Genomic DNA, 18,466 nt, shown 5'->3' with positions numbered 1-18,466 from the left:
CCCGGGTGGCCGAGGGCACCGGGCGGGGCGGCGGGCTCGGCACCCCGGCCGAGAGCGCCAGCCTGACCGCAGCCCGAGGGCAAAGCTGCAAATAGCCGCGGTTTCCAGCTGGTGCCCGGCCTCCCTCCCAGCCTTCCGGACCTTCGGGATTTTCTCTCCCTTCTTCCTGCCGCCCTCTCCTCTACCCTGTGACCCCTGCCCCCTCCCCGCTGTGCCCCCACCACACTCTGTCAAACTGGGGCCAGGAGACCAGCGCTAAGGTCCAGGGTTCCAGAGGTAGAATAATCACAAAACTTAAGTTAGGACTAACTCAACTCATGCTATGTGCAAGTCACTGTGCTGAGCTCTTTAAGAATGGGCATTCATAAAACACTTACCACCACCAGATGAGGGTTGGCTCCAATTTGCAGATGGAGAAATTGAAGCTCAGAGAGGGCCCTTGGGTCCTAAGGTCACTGGGTTTCAACCTGCAGAATGGGAAGCCATCTCCCCTGTCTACAGGTGAATGCTGTTACTCTGCCTCCAGCCATGGACTGCTTGCTCTTGTGGGAAAGTGGGAAGCAGCTGACCAGGGACCAGGGATGCTAGTCAACCAGTAATTCTCAGTGTAACCTAGACCAAGCCCAACCTGCTGGCTTGTGAAATCCAGTGTCAGTTTCCACGTCTGTAAAGTGAAGGGGCCATTCATCTCTGTACGGAAAAACTTGTTACAAAAGTGGAGAACCAAAGTGGACTGTAAGTTATTAAGTGCCCTGCCCGTGGGAAAGTTGGCTGGGGGCTGTGTAGATTCAGACCCACAAACTAGGGTTGACTAGGTCAGAAGGGGCTGAGCTGGGGAACCTGCATTTTAGCAAATGCAGGGATTCTGAAGCCATCAGGGTTTGGGGGGGTTGTTTTCATTTTAGCTGCTCTGTGTCTTCATTGTGGTGCCTGGACTCTCTGTTGCTATATGCTGGCTTCGCTAGTTGTGGCACTCAGACTTTTCTTGTTACGGAGATTGGGCTCTAGAGAGCAGATTCAGTAGTCGTGGCGCGGGCTTAGTTGCCCCAAAGCATGTGGGATCTTAGTTGCTTGACCAGGGATCAAACCCGTGTCCCCTGCATTGGAAGTAGGCTTCTCAACCACTGGACCACCAAGGAAGTCCCTAAACTATCAGGTTGGGATTCACCAAGGAGATTCCTGAAAAGGAGTGAAAGTAGCGTGTCCTTGCCTAAACCTCCACATTTGCCCTTATAACATCTCTGCCTTCACTGGCCTGGGCGTGGAGTGATTGCATGTTTCTTAAGGACCCACTGTGTGCCAAGCACACATATATCACAGCCCCACTCTCAGAGCGCTCGTGGCATAATAGAGCAGCGTGGCAGGGCTGTCTTCAGCCCAACTGACCCTGTGGGAGAAATGGAGCCAGACACCTTCGTGCAGGGGGTGAAGCTTCATGCCAGGCTGTACTGCACAATGAGAGAGCGAGGGCCAGGTTCTGCCTGCACTCCCCCGGTCAGCAGCCTCCTCAGCGCAGGACACGACCTGCTCAGCCTCTGACCACGTCCTGTGCAGAGCTGTGAGAGATATGAGTGGGAGACATTGGGAAAGCCCAGGAAAGGGGCCAGTTAATTCTTGCTGGAGTCAGGAAAGAGAAAAACTCTACTGGGGGTGACCACTAAGCAGACCTTTAACAAGTGGGAGTTTACCACGTGGAAAAGGAAGTCCAGGCAGAGAAACAGCTAAGGACAGTGTGTAGGGGCGGGGAATCTTATCCCGTATGGGAACAGGTGGGGAAGCTGTCTGCGGGCAGGAAATGGGCAGACTGAGGGCATGGAGCACAGCCTTCTCTCCCTTCCACCTCTTGCTGGCACAAGCAAACTGAATGCAGCTTATCTGCCAACCAGAGTTCTTCTTTCCTAGAGGCTGTGAGATGCTGTTGGGCAGGGACAGTGCCTTATTCATCTTCTGTCGCCCAGTGCCTCACCCAGCGTCTATAATAGTTAATGGGTATTAAATATTTACCATCATGCACTGTGCTAAGTGCCCCACATGCATTATCTAATTTCATCCTCAAACAACTTTGGAAATACATGCTATTAATAATCTCATTTTACTGATGAGGATTCTAAGTAACATGCCTAAGGTCACACAGCTATTTAGTGAGGGCCCTGGGGATGGAATTCACAGCTCTCCGACCACAGGACCCTTGTTCTATATCTGTTGGACTAAGTGGAGAAGGGTTCTGAATTCCATGCTAGGGAGCTTGACCTTTACACCATGGGCAATGGGGAGACACTGGACGGTTATAAGCAGGGAGAGACGGGTCAGGTTAGGGCTTTGAAAAGACCACTTTGACAGCAGTGGGAAGATATTTTAGAGCTGATGACATTTGAGCAAGAGGCCATTTTTCTGGCAAATCCCAATTCCTCCTTGTATTTTTTTTAAGTCTTACCTTATCTCTTAGGGCAAGACTTATACGCACAGTACATCATGCAAAATGCTGGACTGGATGAAGCATAAGCTGGAACCAAGATTGCAGGGAGAAATATCAGTAACCTCAGATATGCGGATAAGTAACCTCAGATATGCGGATAACACCACCCTTATGGCAGAAAGCAAAGAGGCACTGAAGAGCCTCTTGATGAAGGTGAAAGAGGAGAATGAAAAAGCTGGCTCAAAACTCAACATTCGGAAAACAAAGATCATGGCATCGGGTCCCATCACTTCACGGCAAATAGATAGGGAAACAATGGAAACAGTGACAGACTTTATTTTCTTGGGTTCCAAAATCATTGCAGATGGTGACTGCAGCCATGAAATTAAAAGATGTTTGCTCCTTGGAAGAAAAGCTATGACAAACTTAGCCAGAGGCATTATTTTGCTGACAAAGGTCTGTCTAGTCAAAGCTATGGTTTTACCAGTAATCATATATGGATGTGAGAGTTGGACTATAAAGAAAGCTGAGTGCCGAAGAATTGATCCTTTTGAACTGTGGTATTGGAGAAGACTCTTAAGAGTCCCTTGGACACCAAGGAGACCAAATCAGTCAGTCCTAAAGGAAATCAGTCCTGAATATTCATTGAAAGGACTGATGCTGAAGCTGAAGCTCCAATACTTTGACCACTTGATGTGAAGAACTGACTCACTGGAAAAGACCCTGATGCTGGGAAAGATTGAAAGCAGGAGGAGAAGGGGATGACAGAGGATGAAATGGTTGGATGGCATCACTGACTTGATGGACATGAGTTTGAGCAAGCTCTGGGAGTTGGTGATGGATAGGGAAGCCTAGCGTGCTGCAGTCATGGAGTCTCAAAGAGTCAGACAGGACTGAGCAACTGAACTAAACTGATCTCTTAGGGCAAGACATGGCGGGGAATGCCAAGGAAGGGGTGCAGTGACAGGAAAGGGAGACTAGTGGTAGAATACTAAGTTCTGGGGAGAGGCCTCTCCTACAGGGGAAGGAAGAAACCAGGCAGTTCCCCCTCTCCATTTCCAAGATGCCAAGGCCCCCTCGGGGCTTCTAGTCAGGAAGCCAAAAGCACTAGGCCCTACACACTGCCCCATTGTGCACCTGCCTCCTGGGGGAATGCGGCCAAAGGTAAGGTGGTGTTGCAACAAAGATCAGCTGCTGGGGGCGGCAGTGGAGGAGGCCTGGTCCCTTCTCTGGGCAGCTCATGATATCACTGGCTTTTCCAGCAAGTGGGGTGGGGAGTTACAGGAAATGGCCTGGGGCATCAGATAAGCTGAAGAAAGAGGCCAAGTAGCTGGAAAGACGGAACAGGTGGAGCTTCCCCCACCTGCTGAGAGGAGCCAGAGAGAGGACCAAGCCTGCTTGAGGCAGTCTTTGGGCTGAGAGGGGGTCCCCTAGGGTCCCAAGATGCTGCTCTGCGTCACCTTGCTTCTCCTCCTGGGGCTGTCTGCATGCACTGTGGCAGGTGACAAGGAACTGGCAGTCAATGCTGAAGTTGGCTCCTGGGTGGCTGTGACCCTGGAGGTAGGTACCTTTGGGGAAAGCAGGGCATGATAGCAAGAGAGCAGGCTGTACACTGCACGGTAGGGTGTCTGCCTCCCCTCTCTGGGCATGTTCAAGGCTGTTGCCCCTGGCCTGATAGACCTCCAAAGAGATGCAAGCGTATTTTGTTGTTGTTCAGTCGCTCAGTCCTGTCCGACTCTTTACGACCCCATGGACTGCAGCATGTCAGGCTTCCCTGTCCTTCACCATCTCCCAGAGCTTGCTCAAACTCATGTTCATCAAGTCGGTGATGCCATCCAACCATCTCATCCTCTGTCATCCCCTTCTCCTCCTGCCTTCAATCTTTCCCAGCATCAGGGTCTTTTCCAGTGAGTCAGTTCTTCACATCAGGTAGTCAAAGTATTGGAGCTTCAGCTTGAGCATCAGTCCTTCCAATGTATATTCAGGACTGATTTCCTTTAGGATTGACTGATTTGGTCTCCTTGGTGTCCAAGGGACTCTTAAGAGTCTTCTCCAATACCACAGTTCAAAAGGATCAATTTTTTGGCGCTCAGCCTTCTTTATAGTCCAACTCTCACATCCATACATGACTACTGGAAAAACCATAGCTTTGACTAGACAGAACTTTGTCAGCAAAATAATGTCTCTGCTTCTTAATATGCTGAGTTTGTCATACCTTTTCTTCCAAGGAGCAAGCATCTTTTAATTTCATGGCTGCGGTCACCATCTGCAGTGATTTTGGAGCCCAAGAAAATAAAGTCTGTCACTGTTATCTATTTGCCATGAAGTGATGGGACCCAATGCCATGAACTTTGTTTTCGAATGTTGAGTTTTGAGCCAGCTTTTTCATTCTCCTCTTTCACCTTCATCAAGAGGCTCTTCAGTGCCTCTTCACTTTCTGCCATAAGGGTGGTGTTATCCGCTTATCTGAGGTTACTGATATTTCTCCCTGCAATCCTGACTCCAGCTTGTGCTTCATCCAGTCTGGCATTTCCCATGATGTACTCTGCATATAAGTTAAGTAAGCAGGGTGACAATATGCAGCCTTGACATACTCCTTTCCCAATTTGGAACCAGTCTATTGTTCCATGTCCGGTTCTAACTGTTGCTTCTTGACCTGCATACAGGTTTCTCAGGAGGCAGATAAGGTGGCCTGGTATTCCCATCTCTTTAAGAATTTTCCACAGTTTGTTGTGATCCACACAGTCAAAGGTTTTAGCGTAGTCAACGAAGCAGAAGTAGATGCTTTTCTGGAATCCTCTTACTTTTTCTATGATCCAATGGATGTTTGCAATTTGATCTCTGGTTCCTCTGCCTTTTCTAAATCCAGCTTAAACATCTGGAAGTTCTCGGTTCACATACTGTTGAAGCCTAACTTGGAGAATTTTGAGCATTACTTTGCTAGCATGTGACATTAGTGTAGTTGTGCGGTAATTTGAACATTCTTTGGAATTGCCTTTCTTGGGATTGGAACGAAAACTTTTTCCAGTCCTATGGCAACTGCTGAGTTTTTCCAAATTTTCTGGCATATTGAGTGCAGCGCTTTCACAGCATCATCTTTTAGGATTTGAAATATCTCAACTGGAATTCCATCACCTCCACTAGCTTTGTTCATAGTCCTAAGGCCCACTTGACTTCGCATTGCAAGATGTCTGGCTCTAGGTGAGTGATCACACCATCATGGTTACTGGGTTGTTAAGATTTCTTTTGTATAGTTCTTCTGTGTATTCTTGCCATCTCTTCTTGGTATCTTCTTCTGTTAGGTCCATACTGTTTCTGTCCTTTATTTTGCCCATCTTTGTGTGAAATGTTCCCTTGGTATCTCTAATTTTCTTGAAAAGATGTCTAGTCTTTCCCATTCTATTGTTTTCCTCTATTTGCATTGATCACTTAAGAAGGCTTTCTTATCTCTCCTTGCTATTCTCTGGTCTCTGCATTCAGATGGATATATCTTTCCTTTTCTCCTTTGCCCTTTGCTTCTCTTCTTTTCTCAGCTATTTGTAAGGCCTCCTCAGACAACTATTTTGCCTTTTTTTTTGCATTTCTTTTTCTTGGGGATGGTTTTGATCACCGCCTCCTATACAATGTGAACCTCCGTCCATAGTCCTTCAGGCACTCTATCAGATCTAATCCTTTGAATCTATTTGTCACGTCACCTGTATAATTGTAAGGGATTTGATTTATCTCATACCTGAATGGCCTAGTGATGTATGGAATTAACGGTGTGTTCATGCTTCATTTAACAAACTTATTTAACATATACATGTTCCTGACACTGTCCTAAATGCCTCATAAATATTAACCCATTTAATCCTCATCTGCACCTTGTGGGAAAGGCACCATTTCTATCCCCATATCACAGATAGGGAAACTGAAGCATAGAAAGGTCAAGCAGTGCGTCCAATATTACACAGCGTCAAAAGCACAACTGTACACCTTGCCCAATGTCTTATTCTGTGTATCTGTGCCTCGGAGGACATTGTCCAGCACATCCTTTCAAGCGGGTCAACTTGGAGTGGGATCACTGTTTTGTCTCATGTGTAGAAACTTATTCCCTGACAAGTAGTGGTTTGATTGCCAGCCTCTCCTACTAAGCTGACCTGAGTGCTGTCACTGGGAAGAAATCTCACAGCTAGAGACACAGCGTCTGTGCCCCACCCCATCTAGTTAGAGAGACAAAGATCCTGGCCTCGGAGGTTCCCATCAGACAGGGGCACGAGGCCAGTGGACTAGAGACACACAGGCAAAGTGCTCAGGGAAAGCCTCCGGGAGGGCAGATGGGACAGGGCTGGGCCTGCTCCCCCTAATCCGGGGACAGTGAGGACACTGGGGCTGCAGGACAAGCCATCAAGTAACAGCTATGCCTGGTGGCTTTCCTTCTGGTGGGCTTCCTTCCTGGTTTGTCTGAACGTGGAAGTGTGTGCCTTTGAGAAGACAGCAGGCTGAGGAGATAAAGGTTCAAGTCTCAGCTTCTCCACTGACTCTGTGTGACCTGGGGACATCAGTTTCCTCACTTGTAAAATGGGAGGGGGGGGGGAGATGGCCCCCAAGGTTTTTTTTCCAGCTCTGACTTGGAGTCTGTGCCCATCAGGGGACATGGCCCAGGCACTGGGAAGCTGTGTAATAGGGACCACTCTACACGGTTACGTGGGAAACATCATCGATTTCAACCAGTGCCTCGTGGGGCTTTCCATGCTGCAGCTGCATCTGAAGCTTCTTCTTGGCTCACTCTCATTTAACATCCCTCTACTTCCCAAGACACAGAATTTGGGATATAGGAACCATCTCATCTGAATGAGGAATGATGCCTCTGTTAGGGATGATCTGATTTTCTCCCTTGCTCTCAGGACTCCCAGTTAGCCCTGGAGCTGGGGATTTGAGTTAAAGGGGTAAGAGCTTCTGGTCAGGGCAAGAGTCCTTCCTGAGTAAAAGACACCTCCCAACGGGCCCCAGAAACCTAATGGGTGGGAGAAAAGAAAAAAACATTCTGTCCAGCTTGCATTTGAAGACTGCCTTTTACCAAGGCAAAGTGCTTTTCATAAGCTTTTCAGAAATGGGTCCAAATCTCCAAAGACACTTTTCCGGTTCCTGGCCAGGCTAGATGACTCCAGCCTGAGACAGCTGCCCCAGCCATTGATGTCCTGGAGAAGAGACAGACTGGAAGTGACTGAATTAGTCCAAGGCTTAGAAAACAATCCACTCCTGATCCCAAAAGCTGGGATAAGCTGGGAGAGCCGAGGGGGTTTCCACTTCACCCCAGCCAGGTCCCTGCTTGTCCCTGAAGCTTCAGGGCTGCCCCTGGGGAAACTGGGAATGGAAGAGCCCGTGACCCAACCCCGTGTTACTCTAGGGCTCTGGTCACCTGTCTCACCCTTCCTGGAAAAGGAAACCCCATCCTCTTCCCTATTCCCAGACTATCAGAGAAAGGGCCTTTCGTTCACCATCCTGCATCCCATACATGCTGAGCTCCTGTGTGTACCAGGCACTGTGCCAGGTATTGGGGATACAAAGACATGAAGATGGTCTAATGACTGTCACCCACTATCACTTTCTCCACTAGCAAGCATCGCTCAGTCTCAGCAGAGCCAAGCAGGCCCTTCATCAGAGGCTCCAGGGAAGGAGAGGCCGTTGGCCAAGGTCACAAAGGTTAATGGAGAAATGAGAACTTAAATCTATAGTCCTTGGTCCAGAACTTTTACCCCACCAGCTGAAGGATGAGGGACTTCCCTGGTGGCTTAGAGGGTAAAGCATTCACCTGCAATGTGGGAGACCCGGGTTCAATCCCTGAGTTGGGAAGATCCTCTGGGGGAAGATCCCCTGGAGAAGGAAACGGCAACCCACTCCAGTACTCTTGCCTGGAAAATCCCATAGATGGAGGAGCCTAGGAGGCTGCAGTCCATGGGGTCACAAAGAGTCGGACACGACTGAGTGACTTCACTTTGAGCTGAAGGATGAAAATGTCTTAGCCTGAGGGAGTGGCCTCTGCCCCAGGCCACATGCCATGAGAGGCCCAGGTTAAATCCAGGACGATGAGGGGAGTGCCAGAGGGAGAGAGAAGAGCAGGAGTCTAGAGTCAGACTGAGTTTGGATTCTGACTCTACCACTTCCTGTATGACCTTGGACAAGTCACCTAATCACAAACCTGTGTCCCCATCTGTAGATGGATATTTCACATGGTGGTTGTGAAGCGTAAATGAGATTATGCCTGGAGTGTCTGAGCCTTTGAGTTAGATGACCTGGGTTCGAGGCTGGCTTCATCTCACATCCTGACTGGTAATCCCTCTGAGCCTTAGTTTCCATCTGTAAAATGGAGACCCAAATAGTACTTTCTTTATGTGGTTTTGGTAAGGATTGTGTTAATATATGAACGTGCTTAGGAACACTTTAACGTTAGCCATTTATTACTGCTGTTATTATTTGCAGTATTGTATAAAATGTGAGGAGATTAATGCCAGCGCAGAGCATGGGTTATTGAGATTGTTATTGTTCAGACTGTTTTGTTGTCAGCCTGCCCTCAACTCTAAGGAACTCTCTGCTTCTTCAGGAAGATGTCATCCCCAGCATCCTGCTTCAACTCCGGGACGTGAAGAAGGGGAAAGCGAGCCAGTTCTTTGGGCTAATGGGGAAGCAGGTAGGAGGTGAGTGACAGATGTGGGCAGACACCCAGGGACAAAGGCTTCTGGGTGGGTTCTGTTACCCCAAACAGAGGCCCTAACTTAAAGCCCAGGACTCAGCATCCCTTACTCCAGTCCAATAGTGGTCACTCACGCAATGGAATGGGATACAGTGTCCATATCAATTGTTATCCAAATCAGGACATTTCAGAGAGTGTTAATTATGCCAGGCAACAGGTAAAACCACTCCAGCACCTGGGGAGTGCAGTGACCCTAAGGGTGGGGACAAATATTTTGCACCCTGCTGGTGCCCTTCCTTCAGTACTGTGGAGGTCTATGGAGAGAGGTGGTAGAACTTGAGATCTGCCTCTGATGTGAGTAAACCCAAAGACTAAGCTTTCTGTGAGATTCTGTTTGGTTCAAGTAGAATTATTAAAATGAATCTATGTTCCCTGAGGGCACTCTCGACATGAAATCTGTATCCTGGGAGGACAAAGAGGAAAAAAGTCTGAACAGAGAGCAGTTTTCTTATTGACAACTAAATTTTTAAAAGTGGTTTTTGTGAGGATATGAAAAAACTGGCACTTACATACACTTTAATACACTGTCCATTTGGAGGACATTTTGGCAATATCCATCAAAGTTGGCAACATGCATACCTTCTGACTGATAGGTTCGCTTCAGGAAATCCATCAAATAGAAATGTTATTGCTACATAAGCCCTGAGGTATGTGTGCCAAATAGCAAGAATGTGAAAATAACCTAAAAACTATCAATGGGGGGGGGGATAATAAAAATATATTAGACACATCCATGGCCTTTTTTTTTTTTTGGCTGTGCTGAGTCTTGGTTGCAGCACTTGGACTTTTCTAGTTGTAGCATGGGCCTAGTTAGTTACCCTGTACCATGTGGGATCTTAGTTCCCCAACCAGGGATCGACCCTGAGTCCCCTGGATTGGAAGGTGAATTCTTAACCACTGGACCACCAGGGAAGTCTGGCACATCCATAGCCTTTGTGGCCATTGAAGTGGATGAGGCAGATCTGTGGAAAGATAAAGATTTCCAAGATATTGGCTAAGTGGAAAAAGCAAGTTATGTAACAATATATAGGATACGAGCCTACATGTTTAAAAAAATCACTGCATACTTACACACACACACACACACACACACACATGAAAACATAGGGAGAGTTCCAGAAGGATAAATATCAAACTGTCACCAGTGTTTTACATCTAGGATAGAAGTGAAGGTGAGGGAGAGCAAAAGTTAAGGGGGACTTTTACTACACTAAACTCTACCTTACCACTTGATAGTGGGCATTTATTCAGAAACTGCTTTTGTAACTTTAAAAAACACATTTAAAAATAGAGAAAATCTTCCTGCTACATGCACCATAAAATAAAATAGAGAAAATTAACTTGTGACCAAACTTTGGCCTCAGTTTCTTCCACAAAATGAGTTTTGGCCTGGGCCATTTCAGAGATCTCTTTCAAATCCAGAAACCCAGGAAGCAGGAGGTGGGGGTATACGGGAAATATTTACTGAACGCTGTGCTCACTTGTGGTTAAATCTCCTAATATCTCCTTTATCACCAGCAGGGAAACTAAGGTTCACATAGGCTAAGTACTTTCCCAAGGACGCCTGACTAGCACCAGGCAGACTCCACAGTATGCACACTTCCCACTACCCTAAACTGCCTCCTACCCAGATGTATCTGGTGCGGCCCAGTCACACCAGGACAACAGGGGGTGACCAGAGTCCCCAAAGACCCACCAAAGGCATGGATCCCAAAGAGCCATGAGCTGTTTCATCTCACTGGGCCCCCAGGGAAGCAGTGCAACCCTTATTTCTTCTCTTTCCCCTAGGAATACCTCCCATCCAGTCAGAGGGAACAGGTAAGTGTTGTCCACACCTTCCCCCCACATGCTGCCTGGGGAAGACCGAGTTGTCAGGGAGGTGGGGGAGATGCTCTGGCCAGGGTGCACAGGCTGGCATTGTTGAGGGTGGGGCCAGAGTGGTTTGGCTGCATAGGCTTCCTGGTTGGTTCCTTGGAGAGGTGGTGTGTGTGCACCGAGGGAGCAGCTGCAAGGATGAGGAGATGGTGATGAATCCAGTTCTGCCAAAGGTTCAAAACTACCATGGGTCTAAAGCCTAGAGTTGAAGAAACCATCAATCCAGAAGGACCTTAAAACTGAAAACCCTAACCCTGTCTTCATGGCCTGGGCATGGCGCCCTCCTTGGCATACTGCCCTGCACTGTTCTGCTGGGTCACATGGCTGGTGTCCTGAGAGTAAAATCCACCCCACGGGCAGGTAAAAGTCTGCCATCTCCTGTCCCCACAGTTTCTATTAGAGGCGCTTATGAAGTATTTGTGGAAGGAAGGGCAGAAGGGAGGGAAAATGGAAAAGAGGAAAGAATCAATGAATGAATCAGTGAATGAAGAACCTCAGTTCCTAGAGAAATTACTCTATTCCTGAGTCCCCAGTTCTGGTCCTGTCTTTTTTCTTCCTCTGCGTCACTTTCTTTTTCTTCTCTGTCTCCTCTCTTCATCACAAGGGTATCAGCGAGAACCAGTGGTCCAGGGGCAAGGAGGAGCAACTACAGAAGGTAGGTGACAGCTTCTCCACCAGCACACACAGGCACATTCTGCTCCCCACTCTCAGGGCCAGCTGAAGCCACCAAGAACGGTGTGTGGTTCTCCAGACCCTGGAACACGCCCCTTATTCCCTAATTGTTAGAGAGTCTTAGGTATTTTCTGTCTTCAACAACCTAAATAAAGGCAATATCACTCTGGGAGGGGTTATCAGCTGACGCTTTCTGGCCTGGGCCACAACCACAAAGGCGTTCAAGGGGATGTTCAATAAATAAACAAGAAGGTAAGTGAATCAGTAGATAAGTGACTCAGGCTGTAGAAAGATTCAGAGCTCAAGCTAGCAAGCTCAAGAGAAAGGGCATGGGGTGACATAGCTGAGCAGATACCAAGCTCGTCTGCTTCCTTAATCCTGACTCCCCCCAGAGTTGCAGACCTGTGGGCCCCTCTCTAGCTTCCCTGATAGAACACCTGCTCCTTCCAACAGAGGCTCTTGGGAATCAAGGTGGGAAAGTTCTCTATATTCCCCCCAAGAGTTTTTCCCAAGTGTTTGAGCCATTTCATTTGAAGGGCCATGGAAGTCACCCCAGTGCCAACATGGAAATGCACGTCCCTCCATGCAAAGCGCTGGCAGGAACCTTAGAAATCATCATTTTTCAGGGATGGAAACAATTTGCCCAAAGTCACACGGTGAACTGTTAACAGAGCCAGGACTAAACACCGTCTCCTGCTCCCTAGTCCGGGCACTTCATGGGACCCTCAGAGGGCCATTGGAATTTTAAGTGCTGGATTACCACTCCCTTTCTTTAGAGAGGATTAGTGAGGGTTGGCTCATCCACTATCTAGAGGCATTTATGATTGAAAAACGGAAGCTCTGCCAGATTAACCTGGAATTTGATTGCCCTAAATAACTACAGTTGGAGAAACCTGAATTGGGCAAATGGAGGGCCTTGAGTGGATGACCAGGGAAGGCCTCCAAGGGTGGAGGCGGCAGCAAGGCTCCCCTAACCACTGCTTATGTGCAGCACTCTTCCCAGGCAAAGAGGCTGAGAACCACGGGTCAGAGTGAGAGCCCCCAGCCCCGCCTCCCAGAGGACGAAACCCCTCTCCTTACCTGGACGTGGCAGCCAACCAGCCGACCAGGCCAGCCCGCTGCTCCGTGTCTTCTGTGCTCGTGTGTCCCTCCCACCACGCTGAACTCACTGGGCTCCTCCCAGGACTCTCGGTCTCAAGCAGCAGTCGTGCACAAGTGTGCTGTTGTCACCTCTGAAAGCTAGTGAATGACCCCACACACTCGGACCTCACTGCATAGCAGGAGTCGTCCCACTGATACCTTCCTACCCCCGTTTCTCTCAATCCTGTGCCCATAACACAGCAAGTGTTCAATAAACCAATGAAGAGTGAATGATTTCTTCTCTGGTGCAGGGCAGCGGACAGGGATGACCTGGGCTCAACACCCTGCCCAGGGGCCTGGCGTGTCAGCAGCCAGGAGACCTCTTCCAGAGTTGTAAAGGGAAACACTAAATAGCCCTGGTCCTCTGAGGTGGGAAAACGGGCTTGGGACACAGGTAGCCCATGCCTACCCACCATCATAACCTCAAGGACCCAAATCCATGTGTCCTTGGACTTGGAGAATTGGGGCCCAGGTCCTTCATCAATTCTCGTGTATGAGGTGGCCCCTCAACTGATCGCTCTGTTTTGAGGTCACAGGCAGCTAGTCATTTGAAGAGCTCTAGAGTAAGGGAAAAGGCCACACCTCAGGGAGGTGACAGGGGGCCACTGTCCTGGCCCAGCTGTGGTCCTGGGAGGTGGCTCACTGTGACAACCCCACGTGACGAAGAGAGGGCTGAAGATTTTATTCCCATGTTTGAAGCTGGAGACATTCAAGCTTCGGCTGAAGCCACTGACCATTCAGTAAGTTCCCTCCTTGGGCTGGCACTTTGCTGGGCCCTCAGGCGGGACTGGGAGCAGGGAGGGAGACTGGAATTTGTCCTTGAAGAACTAAGGAACAAAGAGGGCAGAAGCAATGTACTCACTCAAGGCAGCCCTTGCTCTCCAACAACTCGTTTCACACCCATCACATCCCCTCAAGCTGGTGTCTGCACATGCCATTCTCCCATGCTGGTGAATTCTTACTCAGAGGTCCCAACCCCGCAACTACTCATTCACTCCCTCCACCGAGTTCCTGCAGCACTTTGCACATTCTTCCACTGCAGAACTCATATCTGACATATCTCAACAACAGGGTTTGTCAAGTACACAGACTGCTTCTTAATTGTCTTTACCCCCGTGCCAATAGAGCTCAGAGGTCCTTGGAGAGGGTTTTCACGAAGGACTCACGTAGAATGCATGGTCCTCATGCTCAGCTTTTGACCTGCAGCCCCACGACAAACTGCTTTCGTTGGCTCAGGTCTACAGACGGCACTGCCGCACACCCTGCTGTGGGCCAGAAACCTGGGAGTGACTCCCCAGCCCTCACTGCCCCCTCTAAACACCTCCCCGTAGTTAGTCATTCTTGAAAATATACCTAAATTCTTCTTGCCACTCTTACTACACTTATTCACAGGAGGTACTATCTTCCCTTGCCTAGGGGGCAGCAGCCTCCGGAACAGGCATCCGTGCTTCCCACCTTACTGTTCTCCATCCAGAGCAGGACCTTTTAACATGGTGGGCCTGTCCATCCCCTACTGGCCACAGTTCAGTTTCCTAGGTCAACCTGACATTCTTGTTGGGGCCTTCAAGGCCCTGTGCTCCTTGATCCTCATCGCCCATCCCCCCTCAGCCACTACCAGACATTCTCTCAGACCCTTAGGCACACCAGAGGCTCGCCAGCTTTTGTGATCTGCCCACGCCCCCCTCCCCAGCCAATTGGCTAACCCAATCATCTATGCAAGCTCCCTTCTCAGTCAGGGCTTCCTGAATAACCAAGCTCAGCTAGTTCTCTCCAGTTATGCTTACCCAACACCTGTCCTTTGCCCTTCAGGGCACTGATCACAATTAGGAATTTAATGCTCATCTTCTCCAGGAGACCAAGTTCTACTCTTTTGTGTACAAATGAATGACTGAATATATTAGGCACTCTAAAAGACAAGTTACCTCCACAAGTATTATCGTCAATCTGCACCGGAAATCCCAGAGCCAGGATTTGAGGGAAGGTCCTTCACTCCAAGCACATTTGACCCCTACAATGACTTGGTCTCTGCCACAATTACAGACATGTCTCAGGCAGAAAAATAAGGAAGTCTTCACAAGGAATTCCTTTTTAGTTCGGCCATTTCAGTAAGTACCAAAGAAACATCTAAATGTCTGCCCCCACAGCATACTGGTCTCCAGAGAATCCTTCCAGACCATTTTAGGAAACGTTACATTCTGTCTCCTTGGAAAATCCCGAGAGGTTCTGAGACGCCCTGAACTCAAGAAACATATCAATATGCAACTGCAACTGTTTTCCAAGTTTGACTACAGTGCCCATTTTACCTGTAATACTTCACTTGGGGGAATGCTGACATGGAGGCTTCCCAAATGAAAACAGGAAAAGACTAATCCAGCTGTATGTGGAGGCTGTGTAGGGGAATGATGAAAACTACCCAGGTGGAGTCCATTTATGGAAACTTGAAAGCCAAGATAAATGGGAACTTAATCCAAGACTGGGAAGCCACATGAACTCCAGGGGAACTGGAGACCTATTTGTAACAGGATATTCACCTTTCCTGATCCACTTCTATAAGGTGGTGACTAAGAATTCTAAGGCTAGGCAAGGACCTGAGAGGCAACTTGACTGGAAGCTGAGGTATCAACCAGGGTTAAACTGGGTCTGTGGGTGCCACTGCATGAATACTGCTCCCCTGGAGCTACACAAGGTGGAGGTCCTCCTCTGGGCACATCTGGTTTCCAATCACAGGCAATCATTCACCAAAATAAAACTACAAGGCCCAACTGTGAAGGCAGGCAGATGAGGTTCCTGCCTTTTCACTGGAGCTTTCTCAAGCCAGTTTATTAATTAACCCAAGTTCAGAAATGACTTCAAAGTCTGTTTCCTAAACCGTATACAAATGTGTGCATATCTGCATTTATGTACACTTTTCTTTTAAAAATCCCAATACTTTTATTAGATTCTCAAAAGGTCAGAAGGAAAGGTCCTTTACTCTCAAGTCCTTTTTTCACTTACACACTGCTATGTATCTGTATGTATATCTAACCATCCCAAAATAGTCAATGGTTTAAAGTACTTCCAGGGACTTCCCTGGCTGTCCAATTGTTATGACTGTGCACATCTACTGTAGGGGTCATGAGTTTGATTCCTAGTCAGAGAACTAAGATCCCACATGCCACTCAGCATGGCCAAAAAAATAAAACAGTACTTCTCATGATTCTCTAGGTTGGCAACCCTTAGCTGGAGGATTCTTTAGTTTCAGGAGGTCAGCAGGGTACAGGGTCTGGATTTTTGACACTTAAGTTTCTGGTCTGAAAATGTCAGGTTTCCAACTGCAAAAGTACGAACAGCTAAAATATCACTTCTGGCACCTTTGATTAGTGAGAAGTCCAGCCCACACCCTTAAGGAAAATTAGCTCTTATTGGAAGGAGCAGCACTCATATACAGAGATGGGATTGTTGGTGACCATTTCTGGAGGTGACTTACCACACCTTTTTTTTGAGATAAGGGTATAGATTTCTAAAAACTCTGCATATGATTGAATAAAACGTCAGTGGTTTCCAAAACATGTACCGAGTTAAGAAACACTGGTTTTGTGAATGGACATGACTGGTCCAGGGTAAAGATGTTCTCACACAGAGCATCCAGGGGGAGCAGCGGAGCCAAAGCTGTGCGACAACACAGGTTATTTTCTCCACTCGGGCACAAATCAACAAACCCCAAACCCCAGAACGGTGGTAGCATCTACAGGTATCACATAACAGAAGAGACAAACTGATATTTCAGCACAAGGGACATTTTTCACCACTGGGCAGTCCTTTTTTACCTTCTTCTTAGTGACATTCATTGGCATTTTGTTGAAGATACCACAAAGGAAGTGGGCAATTAAACTGCCCTCATCAGCAGCAGACAGTCTGGGAGATGCAGTCATACAGGTTTGCAGCAGAAAGTGCTGGAGTAAAACCAGTGTCCAATTCTGTAACTCCATGATCCCAGTGAAGAGCAAAAAGTAGTTTTTAGAACTCCTAACATACATTATATTTAGCAAAGTTTCACCTCATTCTCTGAATATGCAAAACTCTATACAGCACTGTGTATACAAGTGCATCTGTGAAACCATGGGCAGGCGGCATGTTAACCTTCAGTAAGGACTTCTCTTTGGTCGTCACTGGACCTCACTTAATGGGACCTGTCACCTGGGCCTGCACAAACCATGCACAAGCCGAGGGCTGAGTGAAGGCTGGCAGGTGGGGCTCCCGTCTACCTTTTCACTGGAGCTTTCTCAAACCCTCAATCTCCTGAACTGTAGACAAATGTGTGCATATTTGCACTTCTGTATATTTTTCTTTTAAAAGACCCAATACTTTTATTAGATTTTCAAAAGGTCAGAAGTTAAGTAACATGGGTAAGGATCACCACGGAGAGCAACACTGCTTGATCCCAGTACCTGGGATCATAAAAACCATGCTCCTTCAATGTTTGGCATATCAACTGCTCTTCAAAGGAGAAAAAGGCAGACATGTTTATGCCTAGTGACTAATATACTTCCAAAAAACTGCTTTTCACTCATTTCATATTCCAGAAGGAATGCATGATGGAAGCAAGTTGTGGTATTTTTTTATACTGGCTTCACATGAACTCCATTAGAGGCCATTCCTAATCCCAGTCAGGCAACCCGCCCAGAACCACAGGGATAAACCAAAGCTCAGGTCATGTCAAGAGAATCATCTTGCCATATAAAGGGCACACCATATTCTTAAAAACTACTTAATGTGACTCATTGTTCCCCCTAGTGAGAAACAGGAAAGCAGGCACCGAGGCATCAGATGACTCACAGTAGTTTTGTCAGAAGCATGGGATCTGGACTCAAGAGAAGCAACGCTTTCATTCTTTTTCTATAACCCAGCACTAAGACTTCTGAGCCTCAAATTTTCTCCTGTGGAAGAGGGCTACAATATTTACCTACAGTGATGATGTGGTAAGGACTGAAGGAAACCACAAAAGTAAAGGGACAGTGCTTACTAAACAGTTTATTCCTAAATCAGAAGCAGAACCAGAATAAAGCACATCTCTGTATCCTGGTTTAGGTCTCTGACCTACAAATGCTGCCTGCTGCTGCTGCTAAGTCGCTTCAGTCGTGTCCGACTCTGCGCGACCCCATAGTCGGCAGCCCACTAGGCACCCCTGTCCCTGGGATTCTCTAGGCAAGAACATTGGAGTGGGTTGCCATTTCCCTCTCCAATGCATGAAAGTGAAAAGGGAAAGTGAAGTTGCTCAGTTGTACCCAACTCTTAGCGACCCCATGGACTGCAGCCTACCAGGCTCCTCCGTCCATGGGATTTTCCAGGCAAGAGTATTGGAGTGGGTCACCACTGCCTTCTCCAAATGCTGCCTACAGGAGTAACTAAACTCAATTCTTTCATTTTAAAGTTTTCACCAGTCTTGTCATTTTTCTGGCAATGGAAGCCACTAGAAGCATGGGGGACTGTGGCTGAAGCAAAGAAAACTAACTAGAAGGGAGAAGGTAAATCATTAGGGAATCAAACAAGCCAAGAAAGCAAATGGCAGAGGGGAGGGTCAAACAAGGCAGTGTTAAAGTACCCAGCACAGTGCTGAGCAGAAAGGAAGCAATCAGCACATGCTGAGGCTT

General features: G+C 47.8%; 1 protein-coding gene across 4 annotated transcripts in view; it reads left to right on the top strand.

The window, feature by feature from the left end:
• Nucleotides 1-17,991, top strand: part of TAC4 (tachykinin 4 (hemokinin)) — an 18,431-nt gene extending 440 nt beyond the window's left edge. Inside the window, exons 1-4 of one of the 4 annotated variants that reach the window (XR_825535.1) lie at nucleotides 8,362-9,093; nucleotides 10,938-10,967; nucleotides 11,629-11,679; nucleotides 12,700-17,991. Coding sequence is in view for 1 of the 4 variants with exons in the window: in XM_010842773.1 (XP_010841075.1) it covers nucleotides 3,860-3,958; nucleotides 9,000-9,093; nucleotides 10,938-11,227 (483 nt within the window). In the remaining 3 variants the exon portion in view is untranslated. Of the gene's footprint in view, nucleotides 1-3,266; nucleotides 3,959-8,361 lie in introns of those variants that run through there. The other 3 variants (XM_010842773.1, XR_825534.1, XR_825533.1) reach the window with 3 other exon arrangements.
• Nucleotides 17,992-18,466: the final 475 nt, after the last annotated feature.

This window comes from Bison bison, unplaced genomic scaffold, assembly GCF_000754665.1.
Source record: "Bison bison bison isolate TAMUID 2011002044 unplaced genomic scaffold, Bison_UMD1.0 scf7180017864180, whole genome shotgun sequence".
Lineage (NCBI taxonomy): Eukaryota > Metazoa > Chordata > Mammalia > Artiodactyla > Bovidae > Bison > Bison bison.
This window is presented reverse-complemented; position numbering and strand designations above follow the sequence as displayed.